The sequence below is a fragment of the Dermacentor silvarum genome, chromosome 9 (genome assembly GCF_013339745.2).
Source record: "Dermacentor silvarum isolate Dsil-2018 chromosome 9, BIME_Dsil_1.4, whole genome shotgun sequence".
In the NCBI taxonomy this organism is placed as follows: Eukaryota; Metazoa; Arthropoda; class Arachnida; order Ixodida; family Ixodidae; genus Dermacentor; species Dermacentor silvarum.
Window position 1 is genome coordinate 159,056,670 of NC_051162.1, and position 16,901 is coordinate 159,073,570.

At 48.2% G+C, this 16,901-nt stretch overlaps 1 protein-coding gene across 1 annotated transcript in view; it reads right to left on the reverse strand.

The window, feature by feature from the left end:
* Positions 1–5,404, reverse strand: part of LOC119464582 (uncharacterized) — a 61,272-nt gene extending 55,868 nt beyond the window's left edge. The window contains exon 1 of the mRNA XM_037725607.2: positions 4,879–5,404. Coding sequence (XP_037581535.1) covers positions 4,879–4,918 — 40 coding nt within the window. The 5' untranslated portion in view covers positions 4,919–5,404. The remainder of the gene's footprint in view (positions 1–4,878) is intronic.
* Between the last annotated feature and the right edge of the window lie 11,497 nt (positions 5,405–16,901).

Sequence of the window (16,901 nt, forward strand, 5' to 3'; positions counted from 1 at the left end):
GAGCTATACGGCGGCCGAGCGTCGCAGGCTAGCGTTGCGGCGGTCATCAGCGCGGCGAGGTCGTACTCTCAATCGCGGGAGCCGTGCCGCGAGTCGCTGACACCGGAATTCCGGAGCGGCACGTAAGAGCGCCTAGAAATGAGCGAGAATAAAGAAACAAAGAAAGAAAGATGGAAGGCAGAGAGGGGGAGAAATGTGCGGGCAACAGGCAAGTATTGCGCAGAAATGGACGCTCGAGAATACAGGGGCCTTGCGGGAAACGACGGCGACTGCGTCGAAAAAAAAACACACACAAAAAAAACACAAACTATGGAAAAGAAACTGAAGGGGTGTTGGGTTGGGAGGCCAGGAACCCAAGTGTGGGAGAAACGACTGTAGCTAATGGCTCTCCGAGGAAGGATCATTTGGGAGAGGAGGGAGGCGACGCGAACTCTCAGCAGGCCGCTGGCATTGCTTTACAGAGGACGTAGAAGGGGAAGAGACCGTGGAAACAGAGCGTGCGGATCTTGCAGTGTATTTACGGTTTATTCTTTCTTTTCGGGTTGCTTTGCTCGCGTTGATCTCTGTATACACGCGAGTTTCTCGCTGGCGCATGCACCATGTATGATTCGAAACCAACCGGCAGAATCTGGCTGGAGAATCTGCGGACCGGTAAGTCGTTCGGAAGCGACGGTTTGCGTAAGACGGTGGAGAAGGGAACGCGATGATGAAGTTAGCGAATACGCCTGCATCACGGTAAGCGATGCTATGTAATAGTTAAGAAACCGGCAAAGAGAAACGTTACATCATGCTAGACTGGCAAGTTCAGAGTGATTACTTGAAGATGCTTGTTCTTGCAGAATCACCGCTGGGTTAGACTTCCTAGTAGTCTTAAAAAACAATTTGTTTTTTTTTACACTGTTTGGTTTTATTAAATAGTTATTACACATGTGCTCTCACCTTCGTGTGTCTTTCCGCGTGGCTTGCTTTTTGATACTCAGAACTATATAGCAAACACAATTCGACACGTAGTCATCGTTGTTATTTATTAAAAGGTAACTTAAATATTCTGAGCATAATTGTTAGCGAATGTCGGTGGCGGTTCTGTAAAGGAATCATGGCGATTACGTTGGTGTTGCTTTTATTTGTCTGTTATGGTAGACGTTCTTCTGACTGTTTTCCCCAAAACATAAATATTAGGAGAGGTACGCAGATCAATGCCCTACACCTCCACCAATTCTAAAGTTAGTAACACTTCCTCAAGTGATCGAAACGAGTCCTAGTTCTTGGCGCCAGCAGCCAGAGCTCGAGTATCCACCCGAAGCGATGACAATGTACACATCGCTGCTTGCGTATTTCTCCACCGCAAAGAAGCTGAAACCCGAAGGTTCAGCAGTGTCTGGTCCGGCAGGCCCTTGACATCATTATGGCCATTAGAGCCCTACATTACGGGCACGACCCTGCCAAACCTATGACTACAATAAAGTTATCTCTCCTCTCTCTCTCTCGTTACACTGCGATATGTAACGTACATGCTGTGCTTCGAAGTTGACCAAAGAGGACATCTAATTTTTTTTTCAGGTTAAGCCCAGCGACCTTCTCTCGATTATCTTTAGACAATCAACGTTGGTTTCAAGAGACCATCCACTCGATCGTGGCCAATACGGCGGTCATGGTTACGGGTAGGGTGTCCTTTCAAAAATGTATGCGTTGGTATTTACGGGATAATATGCATTATGGTGTGATACTTGCGCGATGGCACATAAATTCAGTTGGCTTGAGCGTATTATTAATTTCATATCAGCTGGGATATTCTACAATGGGTCACGTTCATGTCACCAATCAGGTAATTGAGAAATCCGAGTACAATCAACATCTGTATATAGCTTTCATAGATTATGAAAAAGCATTTGGTTCAGTAGAGATACTAGCAGTCATGAAGGGATTGCGTAATTAAGTAGTACATAAGGCATACGTGAATATCTTGGGAAATATATAGAAAGATGTCACAGCTACCTTGCTTCTCCACAAGAAAAGTAGAAAGTTACCTATCAAGAAAGGGGTCAGGCAAGGAGACAATCTCTCCAATACTATTCACTGCATGCTTAGAAGAAATATTCAAGCTTTTAGACTGGGAAGGATGAGGAGTGAGGATCAACGGCGTATATCTCAACAAACTTCGGTTTGCAGATGACCTTGTCCTGTTCAGCAACGCTGATGATGAATCCCAACAAATGATGGAGGACCTTGACGGAGAAAGTGTAAGAGTAGAGTAATATGCAGAAGACAAAGGTAACGTTCAAAAGCCTGGCAAGGGAACAAGAATTCATGATCGCCAGTCAGGCTCTAAAGTCTGCGCAGTAGTTTGTTTTCTATGTCCATTGCTTACTTCTTCTTTCTGGGGATTTACGTGCCAAAACCCGTTCTGATTATGTGGCACGCCGTAGTTTAGGGCTCCGGATTAATTTTGAACACCTGGGGTTCTTTAACATGCACTACAACGCAAGCAAACGGGCGTTTTTGCATTCCGCCTCCATCGAAATGCGGCCGCCGCGGCCGGGATTCGATCCCGCGATCTCGTGCTCAGCAGCACAACGCCTTAGCTGACTGAGCCACCGCGGCGCGTAGGTCCATTACTCACAGGAGACCTCGATCATTAGAAAGAAAGTTACAGAAGAATGAAAATCGGTCCGAGTGCACAGGGCGGGCATTACCAAATCATGACTGGGAGCTTACCACTGTCGTTGAAAAGAAATGTGTACAATCATTGCATTCTACCGGTGCTAACATATGGGGCAGAAACTTGGAGGTGAACAAATAATCTCGAGGACAAGTTAAGGACCACACAAAGAGCAATGGAACAAAAAATATTAGGCCTAACGTTAAGAGAGAGGAAGAGAGCGGTGTGGATCAGAGAGAAAATGGGTACATCTAGCTGATATTCTACTTAAGAGAAAGAAATGAACCCTGGCAGGCCCTGTAGCGCATAGGGCAGACAACCGGTGAACCATTAGAGTTACATAATGTGCGTCAAGGAAACGGAAACGCAGTCGAGGGCGGCAAAAAACTAGGTGGGGTGATTAAATTAGGAAATTTGCAGGCGTAAGTTGGAATCAGCTAGAGCTAGAGAGGGGTAATTGGCGATCGCTGGGAGAGTCCCTCATCCTGCTGTGGACATAAATATAGGCTGCTGCTGCTGCTGATGATACATGTATACGAGCATGTACACATAGACATCTCCCCAGTCATGGAGGGTTTAGTTCCAGTCGTCTTTTGTACACTCTAGACCTCTTGAGAGCTATATCACCATGACCTATTCTTTTGCACTGCACTCATTGATGAAGCATGTCAATGTCTCGTTATATAGGTGTCACCATTTTCATTTATTATTTAGTTTCTTTAATAATACAACACCTGAATGTTTTCACTCATTCAGTTAGAATGGCACTTGCAGTAAATGGTAGACCTAATTGTCTTATCATTGTAACGTATGAACGGCGACGCCGACAATGTCTGCTTGGTGTCAAGGGTTCCACAATTCCTCGCAAATCTTCGATATTGTTTCTTTTTCTCCAGCGCAGTAAAGCTTTGAGGAATTTTGGGACTAAATTTTTGTTCCTTAACAACAAATGAAATGCATGCTGCATGCATCAAGAGTGATCGTGTGTTTTAAAGTTCCAAACAGCATTGCACATCATGGTACTTTTGTAAGAAAAAAGCACCTCCGTCGAAAAGAACGGAACGTTTTCTTAAGGGAAACACCATTGTATCCATACATCCGAGTTTAAGAAGGCTCCTTTGGCGTTCGAAACTGGTGTGCAGCGTGGAAGCAACACAACGATTTTAGTGATTGACAAACTGAAAATAGTCATGGTGGTTGCCCCGATCTATGACGTCATAGCAAGTCGGCGCAGAAATGTGGCGCCGACGCCTGCCTTCCGCTTTTGGGCTCTTTTCCATGGACACCACACCTTCGCTTTTGGCAAGAGTTATTTATGCGATATTACCGAATCGCGGTCTACGACCATGAATTTTCTGTCTGTTGTACCTGTCTTTTTTTCGTCCTCGTCGCTTTTGCGCTGTTTCTTTTTTTTTTTTTTCAAGTGTGACTTAACGAGCTCTTTAGCCTCCAATAGGCTGCTTGTACGCTTGGTATTAAATTAAACTCTTTTATATCAACGTACGAGTGCAAATTCAAGATTTACCAAGTTCTTTGTCATATTGGCCTCTGCTTTGCGTGCTACGACGGTACTACCACGAAAATGTATGCGCTGGCACGAATCGCGGTCTACAACCATGACTTAACAGTTCTTTAGAGTCCAGTAGGCTGCTTGTATGCTTGGCATCAAATGAAACTTTTACATCAACGTAGTGCAAGTTTTTCAATATTTACTAAGTTCTTCTCATATTTGCCTCTGCTTTGCGTGCAGAGGCAAATAGGGTATTACCACGAAAATGTATGCGCTGGCACGAATCCTGAGATATACGGCTCAGAGCAGCAAATTTTTAGTAGTTGACATCACAAGACGTTAATTCATTTTTATCATCACGTATCGTCAAGGGGCATTTTCGTGAACACCGACATTGTCCGCCGGCGCAATTACAAAAACATATACGCTTTCCGTTAAAAGAACATAATTTGGTTCATCGAGAGAACGTAGGTCGGCCGCGAGAAGATAATACGCATGCACAACACATATAGATCCGCTTTTGCATTGTCATCATCATCGAAACTTGGACCGAAGCGGCAAACACCGATACAAATCCACTGCAACCTAAAGTACTGCAATGCTCTTTCGAGATATGTCGCTATCCTCTCGGAACCTTCCTTCAGGTAAGCGCATTCCAAGAAGTGATTACTACGCGACTGAACACGAACTTGATATCATCGATACTCACTCCACAGGGAGCAGAAGAACCAGACGAGTTTTAAATCCATCCTCCGCTTCTCGCGTTGTCGTATCTTCAGAGAAGGATACTCGGCTGCCCCACAATGTCTGCTGTACTCCTCCTTGACACTGCCGCGAATCCGGGTAATCGCACAAAGCAGGAAGCTCGGGAACACAAGTGTTCGATGATGATTCTTTCTTTTTCTTCTGAAAAACGTGCGCTGACCACAAGGCTTCAATCGCGCGCTCGCGCACACACGCACTCCGCTGCACGACGGGAGGTTGAAAGCAATCCGCGACTGGTAGTACCCAGCAGGACGATGTGAAAAAAAAACGTAACCGCTGCCCCGACGCTCGACAACGACCGTGTTTCAACGGCACCACCTGTGCAGTTGCTCTCCAGGCGGCGAGTTCGGTCGAGTGCACCTCCACAAACTTCCGCCCAGCCTTCCCGCTCTGTGGCAGCGCAAGCGCGAAGTGCGTTCGCGATGTGGAACGGTGGATTGACGTTCCCGAAACGCGCAGTCCGCCGTGAATGCCACTACCGCCTGAAGACCTGCCTGCACGCGTGCCGGCTGCACTTCAGGGGAGGGCCAACAATCACGCACGCTCTCTATCCCTCTTCCTCTGAAGTCTCTCTCTCTCAACTCCACAACGCCATTTCTACACTCGCCCGCTTGAGCGCCATTTTCTTTGCGCGTACACGGAGTCACGTGACGAAACAGGCTCGCTCGCTCGCTCTCACCTCCCGATGAGAGTGCGAGGCAGCCGCGCACCGTGAGCAGGGGTGCGCGTGATATTCCTACGACGGGTGCACGTTTCTTGCACTTCGCTAGGCGCTCTGCTTTTTAAAAAAGCGTTTTCCGGCGTTGGTTCCGTGTTTCGCTGCCTTTCCACATGTCGTCTACGTTTTATTTTCGTTTTGTGTTCCTCTTTTTTTTTTACCTGACAAGTCTCATTTTCCGTCACGCAAAGAAAATGGTTTGGCACTATTTTTTGTTGGAGTGTTTTTTCGTCTGCTTCACGCGCCGTTCGTCTGCCGCTCCTCTCGCTTTTCCGTCTGCTCCCAGAAGTAAAGCTTTACCCAGAAGTGTCACGTCGCGCCGTCTAGCGTCCAATCCGGAAAGTCGGTTCCACCTAGATAGTTACGGGTTCTTGGCTGCGTCTCCGTTATCGCGGAAATGCATCATGTTCATTGTGTCGGGACAGGTGTGCCCGAATACGAACTAGACTGCACCGCGTCTAGTGTATGACTTGTTCCTGCCAGCGTTGGCCCGCCGGTGGCAGATATGTTCATTTTTCTTCTCGGGATCCTGTATATTGTTGCAGTGTTCGTTGAGCATTCTTCCTTACGTAGAGTGCAATAACATGTCGTTTCCACGGTTAAGAAACGAAGCTCAAACACGTTGCGCTACGCATATGTAGTTAGAGCTGCTGCGCCGCTTGCTTACCCGGAAACACAGCTGGCTGTTTCGTTGTTCGGGAGAGGCATATACAAATACAGAAAGGATTTCCGCAGGAAAAAATATTCGTACTTTGCGGCGAAGGCGTCCGTGAACTTGTGAGCGCGCCGCGTTCTCACGCCAGATATGTTCAACGTTTTCAGAAAACCGTAATGAACGGGAATAAGAAGAGACCATTGGAGACTGCGGACTGCTCCCTGGGTAACGCGTTTTACTCGTGGAAGATTGCTTTTGGTGTTTTTGCTACCTGCGGTCACAGAGACTCTTCCGTACAAAGAGGACCTGCTACGATAACCATGTAGAGCTCCCAGGACACTGTGAAGGAAAAACCAGAAGCGAGGCATACTTTTGCATGGGAGCATAAGCTACATTCGCCACTGGCGCCAGCAGGTTTGGGATTGGTTCGTTTGGGGTAAAGCCTGCTTGGGGAAATGGGTAAAAGGCCCAGTGTGGTTTTCTATGGAAGCTTGACATCCGAAGCATCATAGTGATTCAATTAAGTGCTTCACGTTAGCCGGCCATGGCGGCGCCCAGTCCTCCAACGACGTCGCCTTCATAGGCCGGTACCTATCAAAGAATACGCCTGTATTCCTTCCCATTATCACAGAAGGCGACGCAAGCTTGGAGTTATCTCCCTTGCACATTCATAGCATTTCTCTTGTGGTGTTTGCGGTCGGTAGGGGTCATTGCCTCCGCCTCCGCTATGAGGCGATGATGTTCGTAGTGTTAGAGCAGGATACGCCATAGTAGACCACACAGACGCACATACACGTACAAGTTTAATAGAGAAAAACGCACGCACGTCGCTACAATGCACGTCCTCATTGACCTGCGCGCACAGAAAAGACATTCAAACGACCGGCTGTGCAGGTTCGAACTATGACGTATCTACATCAGTGCTGAGGAAGGTAAATGACGATAAGGCAAGCACGCTAAAAATCACCAAGAAGATATTTATGCGAGAATTCTGCTGCATCTGTGCAAACAAAAAATTGCTCCTGGCTTCCTGGCGCCGCCGAAATATAAGCTATAAATTGATAAAACGCAGGAATATACTCAGGCAGTAAGACGTACGGGCGGTATTATTTCAAACACTCGCTGCAGCATAGCTGCCTAAAAATACGAAAGGAAAGCATTAGCCCAAAAGTCTTGCCGGAACAGAAGCGTCAAATGAGTTGCATTGATAATTAGTCTCAGCTTATGTAGTGAAATCTCACGATGAATGAAATTAGATTTCAACGCTAAATGACTAATCGCTGCCGTATCGCCTGTAGTAAATTTTATGGGCACTGGATGGATACACTAAAAGAGGTTAAACTGATAAAGTATTCTTTTAAGACAATGTAGTTATATAAGAGGTAAGAGGCTCGTTACTAGAAGAGAAAGTGAAGGTCTATTGTCGAACACTGAAACGGGACAAAACCAGCGCCGGCACAATGGCTGTTAGAAAAAAAGGAAGACGAGAGCATCAAGAAGCCAGCAGCTAATTCACATTTACAAGACACTTATTTCCTTTCACCTTATCTTCCTAAAAGAATGATAATAACAATCTTTTCACCACCCGATTCATGGCCGATCCCCCAGAGTGTGTGGTGCCATTTCGCTAAGGAGCAAGAACAAGCTTATACTAAGAGCGACGGAGGAACAACAACAACGGCCGGCAAATAAATTTTGATAGCCAGCCAACCTCATCGTGTCTCGCTTCAAATGGTGGCAGCCGTGAGTCGCCCCTTCAACTGGTGAATTGGCTGCGTACTGTACTTGCCCCACCATGGCTGTCTCCTCGTGTCGTTCAGATTACCGTGGCAGCACTCAAGATTTCGACCTCCGTTTGAGCAACCCGCAACCAGTTCAGCGCTCTTATTGTCGCCTCGAAACCCAGCGATGGTCGTCAGCGTGACTTCATGAATTTCAAATTATTTTACCGTATTAGGGCCATTCCGGCTGAGTAAGACTTCTCAGAAATTGCCGAATCCAGTCTTTGGCGCCTTCATAACACAATTTTAGCCCACCTTTGCCGATAAATATAAGTTAATCAGGGCTGAGCAAACGGCACCAAAATCCATGACGTCACGACAAGCTGGTGCGGGAACTTGAATATGGTGTCGCCACTTGCCTTTCGTTTTTTTTTTTTCGTTTCTGGCTTACCAAGCATCCGCCTATATGGCAAGAATGGATTTAAGAAAGGCGGTAAATACGTAATTTAGCATTACAGATCAATTTAATTTTCTCCTTAGCGGCCATTTAACGTACCGACTCCCGGGTCGCGAGCCGTGAAGATGAGGAGGAAAGTAAGAAGCACTATATTCTCCTTTCTAAGCGGAGGCATCGTGAAACTCGCGACTCTTCGCGTCGAGAGCTGTTCTAGAAACACTGACGCAGGAAAAAAAAAACTACGTCAAGAACAACAGTCGAGAGGGTCGCCAAGAGCACTGGCGGAGGGGAAGACCACGCAACAGACACGCGCTCAGGGTCAAACGCCTTGTGCGACCTCCTGCCTTGGTGCGTATACGTACCAAGGTTAACTTCCATTTCATCGTGAGGCCATTGTTTTTCGCTAACCGCGAAACACCTCCCCGAGCTTTTGAAACGTCCTTCTTGAATGCGCACCGCTCGAAGAGTCATTGCGGCTAATGTCCGTTTCTGGTGTGGAAATGGCGCGTGCCACAGATTCGCTGCCGTTATGTGCAAGGCGGGGTCGGTCTTGATCGGTCAACGATGGAAAGTTAAAACGCCAGTTTGACCTTCACTCGGTGTGGCGACGCGGACACAGCGGCGGCTAAACTGAATCAAAGTGTTTTCACAGCTTGTATACGACCAAAGGCGGCGAAATTGCAGCGCTCCTCAACAGTACCCAGGCCTACCAAGACCGCAATGACACGCGCGGATTGTATTTGCACAATATTCAGAATATTCGCCACTAAGTTCAGTGCTAACACGTATGTAGGTTTTGAAAACGTTTAGCGCATCAAAATGAAGTATAATCCTTGCGTACCGTACATCCTCTTCAAGCGCTGTGCGTGGATAGTTCATCGAAAGCAAAATGACTGATGCCAAACTGGGCAGAATCGCCCGAAGTATTGAAAGCGACTCGACAACGTTTATTGTTGCACTTGAGCTACTCGTAGGGTGTTCTAACTATACGCGGGTGCAACACGTTGGCGCGACGGTGCACGCGAGGTGTAACCCCAGTGGTTCAGAAGGAACAGATACCAGGCTTGTGACAACACTGGCGTGGTCTATAGAGGAGCGTCGCCGGTGGCGTCGCACCTCAACTGTGCACCAGACGAGAACGAAGAAAATCCGCAAGCGTTATCAGCGCCCCGTGAAATATTAGATATCGTTAGCTTAAGGTTTACCGCCCTTTACGCTAACAGCAGTGCATACGTACAAGTAGCTCGGCAGACACGGTGTACTCCTTTTCAAACGTGGCAAACAACGCTATATACGAAGGCTAGAGAACATGCTTTCACAGCTCTCATCCGCGAGCGAAAAGTAGTCCGTCACGCATGAAAGAAAAACCATAGGCGCGCGTCAGGCAATTAAACGCAATGTGCTGTGCCGCAAAATATGCCATATTGATTGCATGGGAGGCGCCAGAGATCTGAACCTGCTTACCACCGAACGAGCGGAGGGACATGCTTTAACGCGATAGCCCTAAGGGCCCCGCGTCGCAGAAATGTGGCGTCGGCGTGGGCGCACCGGCGTCGTTGGCGGGAAATAATCATTCCGAACCACCCCGACCGCGCAGGCCTTCCGCGTGGCGCAAGGCGTTAGTGAACAAAATTGAATTTCTCAAATTAAAATTCGTCAGAAAGATCGTATATAGTACGACTTAACCACAACCTACAGACACGATAGCGTCGAATTGTAATTTGATGATGATGAAATAAACTTTAATTTTCGAGACAGTGTCCCGAGCGTTTGAGCTGTGGATCACTCTAGGTGGGAGCGTCCCTCATTCCAGGAATCCTCTGGCCGCGATAGCATCCCGGGCTCTGGCGACAAGACGTCGTTGTTCGTCCAGGGCCGGGGTGGAGATCTCGGCCTCCCACGTCTCGGCGAGGAGGTTCACGTCTTCGGACGTTGTATGCTTGGTAACGGCATCTTCGGGGCGCCACGGGCACTCGAGTAGTAAATGAGCCAGAGTGTCTGGCACGACGCAGATAAGCAGCCTGATAAGCAGCCAGGGATCTTTGAATGCTAACGCGTTCCACTCTTACAGGTGAAGCTTAAAGCGTCCTGCAAACTTTTGCGGTCTTGGCGCACCGCATGCGCTGCGACTATAGCTGCGAGTAAAACTTAGTGCGTCGCATGCAGGCAGCATAAAGATGCGCAAGGAATACGGGATTTTACGAAATATTACATCCACAAGTTGTAGTTGTCACACATGAAGTAGTTGTTCATTACAAAGCGCCGCAAGTGAAACACATCCGTACTACGAAACGCTCGGTATGAAACTTCTATGATCGCTCTACTTGTACAGTTTTCGCAGCGTTGCTTGCTACGTGTGAAACCAAGTATAATGGACGTATTCTGCGACGACCAATTTCGGCGGTACTTTCGCCTCGGCCGTCAGGCGCGCGCTGATTGGTTGGTTGCGCAAAATCGTATGAGCTGATTGGCTGGTTGAGCACTACGGCACGCGAAGGCGATAGTATCGCCGAAGCGATCGTCGCAGAATACGGCCCCTGGCTCAGTCACTGAGGCGATTGAGTAGCGCTAACGATGCGTCCCGTTCACTTCGTCGTTTTTGCAGGCAAACGCATCACACGTCTTTGGAAACTCTCTAAAGCTATGCGCGTGCGCCGCACATGCGCTGTCGAGCAGGACAGCGCGACGGCGGCGTCCGTAAAATTTCTGTCGCAACAAAATATGGTTCTTCTGGAAGATGCAAATTGGCGTCATTAGCACACCGTTTCTCTGTTGCCATTGCGTAAGACAGACCACTTGATATGTCCACTATGTGGTGTTCCTGCCCAGCGTCTGGAAGGCGGGGAAGGTGGTGCCCATTCCAAAACAAGGTAACCCTTCCTGCCCTATCACCTACAGACCAGTTCCACTTACCAGCTTTCCCGGCAAGCTACTAGAACACATTATTTACTTCAATATCGTACTATGTCTTGAATGTAACAACTTCTGCGTTAAATATCAAGATTGCTTCCGAATGCACTTCTCGTGTGAAACACAACTAGTTATGTTTACTAGTGACTTGTTCTGTATTCTATTGTCACATACCCCATGAGCGAGGCGCCAACGCCGGGCCAAATTCCAATGCCGACTTATCGATTTCCGAAATATTCCCACGAAAGCAAGCACAATTAATAAGGGGCCCTCTGGTGCGCCAGCGAACGCCGGTTGTGGTCCAAAGACCGAGTCAGAGCCCAGAGTTGTGAAAACACAACAAAATATATTCTTCAAACAAGGCAGTTACATACACACGTGCACACTTCGACTACACACATCACAATACAATTCAGACGGGTATTAACAAAACACTGGAAAATAATTAACGACTAGCACTAAGAGTCCAACACGTAAAGTAAAGAATCGATAGGAACACAGTGTCCAATCGTATTCACCCGTGCTGGTCTTGAGCCGGACGATCTCGGCGTAGCTCGAGGGAAATCTCGAAGAAGGAACTTCTTCCGGAAATGCAGACGCTCGAGGAACTCGTCGGTAGCTTGCCGGGGAATCCCCTTCTTCCGCATACGGTCACGTCACATTTCTTCACCGGCGATGTCTGATCCCCCTTCTGTTTCCCGCACGGCACTTTTATTGCCTTCGCGGGTGCTTCTCGAACTTTCCGAAAGAGTCGTGATCCCGTAGCATGAACAAAGCCTGGGAACCTTCTAGACGTTTCTCGCGTTTTCAACCGCGGCCGTCGGAGCGTCGTCGTAGACGGTGGTGACTCATCCGTAGGCGCAATCCGGGTTGTCGTCCTCCCTCTCTCTCTCTCCCTGCTCGCCGGGTGAGAGGGTGTTTCGGTGCGCGCGCTTTCTCTCTCTCTCGTTACCGTCACCTTCGCGTATCTTGTCAAAGCTTCTAGTCCCCGTTAATAGCGTCGGCTGTCTGCGGCGTATGCGCTCTCTCTCTGTCGAAGCTGCCACGGGGCCGTCTTGTTTGCTTGCTGGCTTGAGTGATGCGCAGCGCGCGCTTCGATTAGGCACTCTTTTGTGACATCTATAGACTGATTGTATTGCATTGATTGTACCTCGCTTAAGGGCTGCAGAATTAGGCGTCTCGTTTCTCCTTTACAATCACCATATATGTAGAGCAAACGCGCCTTCTTCAGACGCGCGAGAGGCCGTGGGGAGGGGGAAGGAAGGGACGCGACGTTTAGCTGCGGCACCAAGTGCCTATTATATGAGAGGCTCCAGCAACAGTCACCAACGCCGCACGCATTTAGAGCTAACGCGGGCAAAACGCCGATGGCGTCGACAACAGTTCTGCGTGTTGTTGCTACCAAAGCCGCTCACCTTACTTCGTATGAGATTGCTGTGTTGCTATCGCATTCATTGCTTCGCCCTTAGGGCGAAACTGTGACAATTTTTTAGATTTCAAAAAAATCCTTTCATAAATGTGCCACCGTCTGCTTCTCCTGAAGTTAACGAGACCCAATATTGGCCCTTATTTACTTACTTGGATTTAATGCTTTCTCCGCAATCGAACTGAGTATGTATCTGTTAACCGCATTTCGCCAACCTGTTTTGTATCTTTTGGTGTGCGGTAGGGTCAGTCCTTGGACCTTTGTTATTTCTGATTTATATTAACGATCTACCAACCGAGTTAATATCTAACACCCGAGTTTTTGCTGATTGTGTTATTTATAATGAAATAACTAACCCCGGCGATTCCCTCTCACTTCAGTCAGACCCTGACATCTCTTCATGGTGTAATCAGTGGTTAATGAAACCAAAAGTCAAGAAATGTAAAATGATGACCTTTTCTCGCCATAGTACTTTTTATACGTTTTCCTACAAAACTAACAGCTCTCTTCTTTCCTCTGTCACGTCCTATAAATATCTAGGTGTTCACATTAGTAATCTGTCATGGCAAACTCACATCGAATACATGAATAATTCTGCTGACCGAATACTTGGCTTTCTACGTCGCAGTTTTTCTCGCGCCCCCACTTGCTCAAACTCACATTGTATAAAACATTTGTAAGGTTAAAACTAGAGTATGCTTCATAAATTTGTGATAATATTGCAGCGCAGCTAACATACTTACTCGAAGCCATTCAAAACCGATTCGCACGTTTTGTTGTATGTAATTATTTCCGCAATGCAAGAATATCAGCCATCAAAACCTGCCTTGATCTGCAAGAGCTGTCATCAAGAAGGAAACTCGCCCGGTTATCTCGCTTTCATCAAATTTATTTCACTAATCCTGAATTAAAACATGACCTTCTTTTAACAGCTCATTAATTGTCGCCGCGAGTCGACCACAACGTGATGACACAAGTGCAAAGCTGTCGTACATACCTTTTTTACCATTCATTCCTGCCGAACACAGCATCTGAATAGAACCACCTCGGTCGCCACTACTCCTGATCATGCATCTTTACTAGCTACTTTAACTAACATTATACCAGGGTCCTTCAACACTTTCTTCTGGTCACGAAACTCCCGCCGAAGTTTCATATAGGGACAAAAGCTGCCACCAGAGGCGCCGCCGTGAGTAGGAGGGCACCGATCTGCCGCGCTTGGAAGGGCAGTGGCGCGTTTGCGTGGCTGTTTGCCATGAAAAACACCTCGCCCACATTTTTATTATTGCGATAGCAATTATATGGACACTTCAACCGGATTTCTGCCGTCGGCGTCGCCGTCGGCGTCGCCGTCGCCGTGAGGTTCCGTATAGATAAAATCTTCGCCGCGCGCCGTATGCCCCAGAGGCAGCGTGCGGGGACGCGCGCTATCACCGAGAGCGAACGCACTCAATCTCCCACGCGCAAGCAAGGAAGCGGAAAGCCAGCGCCGGCACTTCTCTGCCAACAACCGCGCTCGTCGCTCGTCCGCACGTCTCTTATCTCTCCCACGCGCAAGCAAGGAAGCGGGAAGCCAGCGCCGGAAGGAGCGGGGGGGGGGGGGGGGGGCGCACTTCTACGCTGCCAACAACCGCGCTCGTCTTTCGTTCGAGCGCACCGTCTCTTATCTCCACACGGCTCTGACCTTTATGCGCATTCGCCGCTCAGTTTCCGTTGAAGCGATAGACCGCACGTACCTTCGCCCGCTCCTGCGGCGTATATATCCGCTCGCTGCCAGCGTTTTGACGGTCGTTGTCTGCAGTCATTCAGTGTGATCTATTCATGTTTGTTTGTGCGCGCTCACACCACGCTTCTTCAATCAGTTAGTAATAGTCGGGCCACATTTTCCAACGCACGCTACACATGCAATGCTGCCCGGGTCGGCAGTGCAGCGCTACAGGTGTGTCCCTTCGCACGCGCTGCCCACGGGAAGCGCTTCTCATCAACACCACCGTTTCACACGCGCCTTCTCGTGGTCATCGAGTCTCTCTTCATGTCGGTCTACTTACGCCGCAGCACACCTGCTTACTTAATCAGCTCATGTTTACTACAATTCATATTGCTACCAAAGCCGCTCACCTTACTTCGTATGACATTGCTGTGTTGCTATCGCATTCATCGCTTCGCCCTTAGGGCGAAACTGTGACATTTTTTCACTGTGTCCGCTAACTGAACATAGCAGTGCTTACTATTGACCAAATAAGATAGCATGCGAGTTGTTTATTACTTCAAGTCATTCATTGTTAGTAATGGTTCACCCAAGGCTGCCCGTCAAGTGTTGCAATTTCGCTTGTGCTCGTACCTACACCTACGTTTCTTGATTCCTGTGTAGGTGATCAAAATCGTGCTTAAATTATACAGTGCGCCATGACTAAGCCTAGCTGACCCACAGATTAACGTTGCTTGCGCAAGAAGTTATGTTGCGCCCTACTGCGCGCTGGTGGGCCGCAGCGCCTATTCTCCTGTTAATTGCCTGTTTATCTGGGGCATCGCGAAGCTGCCAATGGGAATTTCGCGCGCAGAACAGGCATGTCTGAATAAAGTCATCTTGCCACTAATTGCAGCAGCAGCTGTGAACTGCGCATGCTAGATATGAGCAATATGTGTGGTTTCTAAGCGAAAGTTCTTGCATTTACGCATACAAATTTAAACATGATCAGTTGAAACCTGCGCGAGTGTATTTTTTTTTCATCCATTCACATTTAATGTCGCAGTGACCATCAGTTCAAGGTTGGCGTTCCACTTAGTCCACTTAGTCGCCCTAAAACACCATCCGAGTCTATTTATAAATATACCAGCGCAGATTGAAACCAGCTCGGAGCTTCCATCGTCGCTAGGTCATTCAAGACTACATTTACCGATCAAACTGAATAACTATATTATTTTTTGCATATTTCTCTTGTTTTGTCTTTATACTCAGTTTTCTTAATCCAACTAGAGCCACATTTTTTGTATTATTTTTTCTGCCCAACAGAAAACAAGTTTGCGCAGGTTTTGTGGATAGCATTTTCACTTGTGCTAACCACGCTACCCCTTGCAGGACGGTGTCTACTTAGTAAAAGGGCGCAATAGAGGGCATGGTATACGATTATTAGTTTGCCTTCATGATGCACTGATCTATAATGAGCTTCTCGCGGTCCGATAGCTTCTGAATGGTTTCCTGCATGCCACGTTTTTCATTTGCCTGCGCCTCCGCTTTTGCGAGCTTCCGCTGACACGAATGAAGTTGTTGCTTCACAATGCGAAGTTGGGCCTTCACCCTTTGCAGCTCTGAGGCAAAGCAAACAGCGTGCTCTGTTAGGCACTCTGCATCAGCACCGCCAAGGCGATTCACAGTTCGTACTTCATCTGCAAAGAGTGACCAAGAACGAATTTCGTAATGAGAGTGATGCCAGTTTGCCTGCATAGTGAGCAAGTAGCATACTCCAAAGGTGTGTAGGAGACTTACCGTGAATTTCTTCTTCGACTGCATCGGTGACGTCTGCAGTTGCGACGGCCGCAACTTCAGCTGTAGCGCAGTTTGAAGATACCTCTCGGCGCCTTTTTGCAGGTCGGCGCCGTGTGGGCTCACGCGACGCCTTCGAAAATCCTCGGAATGGAGTCTTCTACCAGTTTGGGTCGATCGCGTGGCAGTGACACAACGTTTCCATTCACTGTACGCACGAATAATGTCTCTGGCATCAAATTGTTTTTCGCACACGCGAAAGTACTTCGATTCAAACCAGAACCCGGCAGTCGCTTGTCGCGGGACTGCTAGCTTCCACCTGTCGCGTAGTTCCGGGTTGGTTGGTAAACAGAATAAGGAGACTTTTTCGTCGACGCCCTTGTATCCGGAGCGGCAGCTTGGCGCACAGCAAGTGTTAGGCACCACGGATATGGTGAATTACGAAGTGTCATGTCACTACATGGAGAGACACGTTCACACGAAACAAAAAACAACCACGCACAATAGCACGCCGCGCCGACACTCAGCTTTCCGGCGGCGGCGGCAGCCTTCCCCGTCGCCCTTCTAGCGACGCCAGCGCCGCGGCGCCGCAACTG